Source organism: Haplochromis burtoni, unplaced genomic scaffold (assembly GCF_018398535.1).
Source record: "Haplochromis burtoni strain Fernald_Lab_line unplaced genomic scaffold, NCSU_Asbu1 Contig_90, whole genome shotgun sequence".
In the NCBI taxonomy this organism is placed as follows: Eukaryota; Metazoa; Chordata; class Actinopteri; order Cichliformes; family Cichlidae; genus Haplochromis; species Haplochromis burtoni.
In genome coordinates this window covers 1,410,959-1,415,084 of record NW_024582451.1, presented here as the reverse complement: position 1 = coordinate 1,415,084, position 4,126 = coordinate 1,410,959, and the positions used below count along the sequence as shown (strand labels likewise).

Sequence of the window (4,126 nt, the reverse complement as noted above, 5' to 3'; positions counted from 1 at the left end):
CCAGTCTTGTTCATAGCCTCGTTACCTCCTGCATTGACTACTGTAATTCTCTTTTACATGGTCTTCCCCAAAAATCCCTCCATAAGCTTCAATTGGTTCAAAACTCAGTTGCTTGCATTATTACCAGAACCCCCTCCCACCTGTCATGGATTGTACGGGCAGACCGTGTGGAGGGAGGAGGAGAACCAAAATGCAGACACTTGGAACAAAACTATAATTTAACAAAGGGTGAGACGTTTATTTTTGGCTGGGAAAAGACAGAAACCAAAAGGCAGATGAACACTATTGGAAAACTAAATTCTAAACACAAGGGACAAATAACAAAACCTTGAACATGATTTAAAAAACTCAACACGAGGACAGAACTCTACAGACAACCTGACACAAAACAAAGGAAGACAGAGAACTTAAATACACAGAACGTTAATGAGGGAAGTGGAAACACATGGGGAACACAGCTGACACAAATGAACATGGCGCCACAGAGAAAGCAAAACACACTGAACACAGAAACACGAGACTGTCAAAATAAAATAGGAAACATAAAGAGAGGAAGACTATGACAACACAAGATTGACGATATGACATGGAAAACGGAGACATGAAACACATAACAGACTGGGGACACGGAATGATAGACAAGGAGAGGAACATGGAAACAGATAAGGGGAACAAGGGACAGACATAACTAAAAATCATACATGGGGGACAAGAGACTTACACAGGAATCAAAAGGATACATAAACAAGGGAGCATGGATGAAACTTTAAACAAAACCGAATTAAGACATTGTAATAATAACACTAGAACTTACCATTACTCTAATACATCACAAGAAATCAGACAGACAAAATAAACTCAAAATACTGGGTCACAGACCCAGTGTCTTGACACCACCAACACATCACCTCTGTCCTTCAGGAACTTCACTGGCTCCATGTGAAATTCCCTGGCTAGCCCGGAGAAGGCTGCATCCCTCGCTCAAAACACACAGTCAAATTTTATATGTAAGAGGATGGTACAGATTTAAACTTTTTTTTAGTCTTTACTACATGACCCATCTTACAGATTAATGTTTTTAGAAGTCTGAGCTTACGTTATTTAATCAGAAAAATATCGGCTTGTTCTTATCCCTTTATATTCTTTTACTTTTAGAATGACCAGAAACATACAGGTGATGATGAAACTGTTTGACTTTGTGTTTTCCCAAGCATGTTTAGTTTTATAAATCAGCGTGCACTTCAAACACTATTTCTTTGAATGTTTTTTTCTATTAGATAAGATAGTAGTAAGATAAGCCTGATTCATAATTAGGAAATTCACATTATTAAAGCGGCAAAGTATATAGCATAACCTATAAAAATAACAATATATAACAAAAGGAAAAAACACTTTAAATTTGGAAGAAATATAATTTAAATATAATCATGTATATAATACAACAATACAACTGAATTTACTTTACATATTTTTTGTTTGTCCAACTTAGACCCAGTACAAAAGAAAATGTCAAATGTGAAATGGATCCAGCTCACCTTTTAACCAATCAAATATGGGCTGCTTGACTTATACTGTGTCAGTTTCTCTCTCCTGTCTTTCAGTGCCCTTATTAAGTCTAATTCTGAGTATAATCATCCTCTACTCTCCAGCAGGGTTGACGAGGTAAAACATAAGAAAAGGTCCGTTTGGGACTTCACGCGTCAGAGGAGTAGACCCCACCCTTGTTGTTTCCTTTTGGATTTTAATTGGTCGAGAATGCCGGGCGTTGAAAGTCAATTGGAAACACGTCGCTGTCGATCACTTCAGAGGCGTTTCTTACCCAGTTCGTAGGAAAACTGCAAAGGCTCCCACTTACCGCAACTGTCAGAAACCAGTCTTGTTCATAGCCTCGTTACCTCCTGCAGGTGAAAATGGACCCCTCGGAACAAATGAGGCCACTGTTGAGAGCAGTGAGTACCCGCACAGCACGACCCAGACGTCCGTTGTAACTGTGCGGCTCTTGTACGTATTTGCCCTTCGTTTGCCAGGTAACGCTACAAGTATCAGGGATGCGTGGGAGTCAGTGAGGCACCATCCGGCGAATGCTATTGTTAGCCGGCTTTCTATTTGTGTCACATGCCGAAGCTGCAAGTTCTCTTAGAAATTTATTTACCATCCCGGTTGTTATTCGCATAGCTGGAATTGGTTTGCTTTGACTTAATTGGCCTGCTCGGTTAACTTATTACCGTTATTAAGAACAAATGATATTAAAAAATTGACTAAATCAGTTACTTTGTTGCCAAAGTGGCTTACTTTATGAAACAGAATATTTATATGGTTACAAGCATAAGGCTACTTTATCATGCTTGTAATTGATGACGGGTGACTGTACAGGCAGTTGTGCATTTTTCTTCTCACGTTCAACAAGTTAACCTGCCCGTTAAAATGAAGCTATGAGCCCCAGCTCCGCAAGCGAGGACATCTGCCGCTAGCACGTCTACAGAAATAAAACCTCGTTTGCATATCAAATGCCCCCAGAATAGAAAGCCGCTTTCTGCTGTGATGTTTCCGTGTCAGGAAATGCTGCTAAAGCTTACTGTAAAGGTGCAGCTCGACAGGAAAAAATAAACACGTAAGTGAAAGGAAAAAAATGCACAGCGTCAAGAGAGTCAGGACCACCACCTCTCGACTATTTGATGTTTAAACGCAGTTGTGGGCGAGAACAAGCTAAAGTCGCACATCTGTTGGTGTTAAAGATAGGAGGATGATAAGCGCATCAAACACACAGTGCTGCTTTCAAGACCCCCTCCCAAAAAGAGCTAAGTTTAAAATGCAGGCAGGGTGACTGACGTCATGGCTGGTGTAGGGTTATACACTTCTGTCTTTATGTGGCATGCATGTTTGTGCGCGTGAGAAAGTGTGCGTGCAAGTGAGGAAGCTCAACCACACTAGCCGTACAGTGAGAATGACTTTTCAGCTATATGCGCACTTCTTTCCTAGACACGGAGGTCAGAATGTGCTCTGACACTAGGCCCCTTTGTGTGCTTACATATTTACATGACCAATCTCAAGAACATACCATTGGTGAGCTTTGAGTCGGGCAGTGTGTTCGGTTCAGCTACCATCTGTATGATTAAATGCATGAATCTGTTTCAACAAGCTGCTCATGGTATTATCAGGCTTGCTGTTTGACCACTGCTATTGTTGGGAGGCTTATTGAAATGTGCTTAAGCAGTGATAATCTCATTTAACTGCGACTGAAGACTTAGCAATTGTTTAGTTTGGCCCTGGCTCTTGTTAATTTAAAACGACTTGCTGTTAGAGTCCCGCAAAGTATGCACACATTCTATGTTCTGGCACAGAGCGGTCATTATTCTCTTGAGTTTGTCATATACAGTAGACTTGGGAATAACAAGACACCCCACGATATGATGCTATCACAATGCTTCACTCAGGTTACGATATTATTGCGATTTTTAAACATTTTGCAATATGAGGATTATTGCAGTAATATATACTGCAATCAACTTTTTTTTTTTTTTTTTTAAACTGCAAATTATGTCTTCAAAGTTAGACTTTGTCAGGATGTTTTATCCAATTGGATGAGTTCGTCTCACTTCAGTTATTTATTTACTTTTTACTGAAAAGAGAGATTGTCCTGCATGCAAACACTGTCACTAAAACCAGCCATAAATGTTGCCTTAGGACAGCCAGTCTGCTACCAGTCTGACATCAGTGTGATTGAATACGGTCAAGTTGGCAATTACATGCATTCTACTTCTGATAAAACAGCAAAAAGTGTGTAATACCATCAAACTTCAGTCAGCACAAGTTGAAATTGTTTCTTTGTAAGGAGTTTGCTGTCCTATTATTACTTGTGTGACTTAGCCATTAGCTTCCTCTGAATGAGGAGGTAGCTTTGTCGTGCTAAGTCTGTCCAGTGTTGGATGGTTTTTTTTGGTTGAACCAATTGAACTTAGGTTTGCTAGGCTAACGTCTAAGGATCTTGGAAAGAAAAGCGTCTGGACTTCTCCAAGTTTCCTTAAAGACATTTCACCTCTCATCTGAGAAGCTTCTTCAGTTCTAAGAGCAATCAGGGGAGAGTTCCAGATTTTAAGGCCTATGGGAGTGTCCCATTGATCCTCTA

General features: G+C 40.1%; 1 protein-coding gene across 8 annotated transcripts in view; it reads left to right on the top strand.

The window, feature by feature from the left end:
• The first annotated feature begins 1,772 nt into the window (after positions 1 to 1,772).
• LOC102290413 (sodium bicarbonate cotransporter 3) overlaps positions 1,773 to 4,126 on the top strand; it is a 64,465-nt gene continuing 62,111 nt past the window's right edge. For 5 of the 8 annotated variants that reach the window (XM_042222664.1, XM_042222663.1, XM_042222665.1 and 2 more), the window contains exon 1: positions 1,774 to 1,949. In XM_042222664.1, coding sequence (XP_042078598.1) covers positions 1,911 to 1,949 — 39 coding nt within the window. In that variant the 5' untranslated portion in view covers positions 1,774 to 1,910. Of the gene's footprint in view, positions 1,950 to 4,126 lie in introns of all 8 variants that reach the window. The other 3 variants (XM_042222660.1, XM_042222659.1, XM_014335279.2) reach the window with 1 other exon arrangement.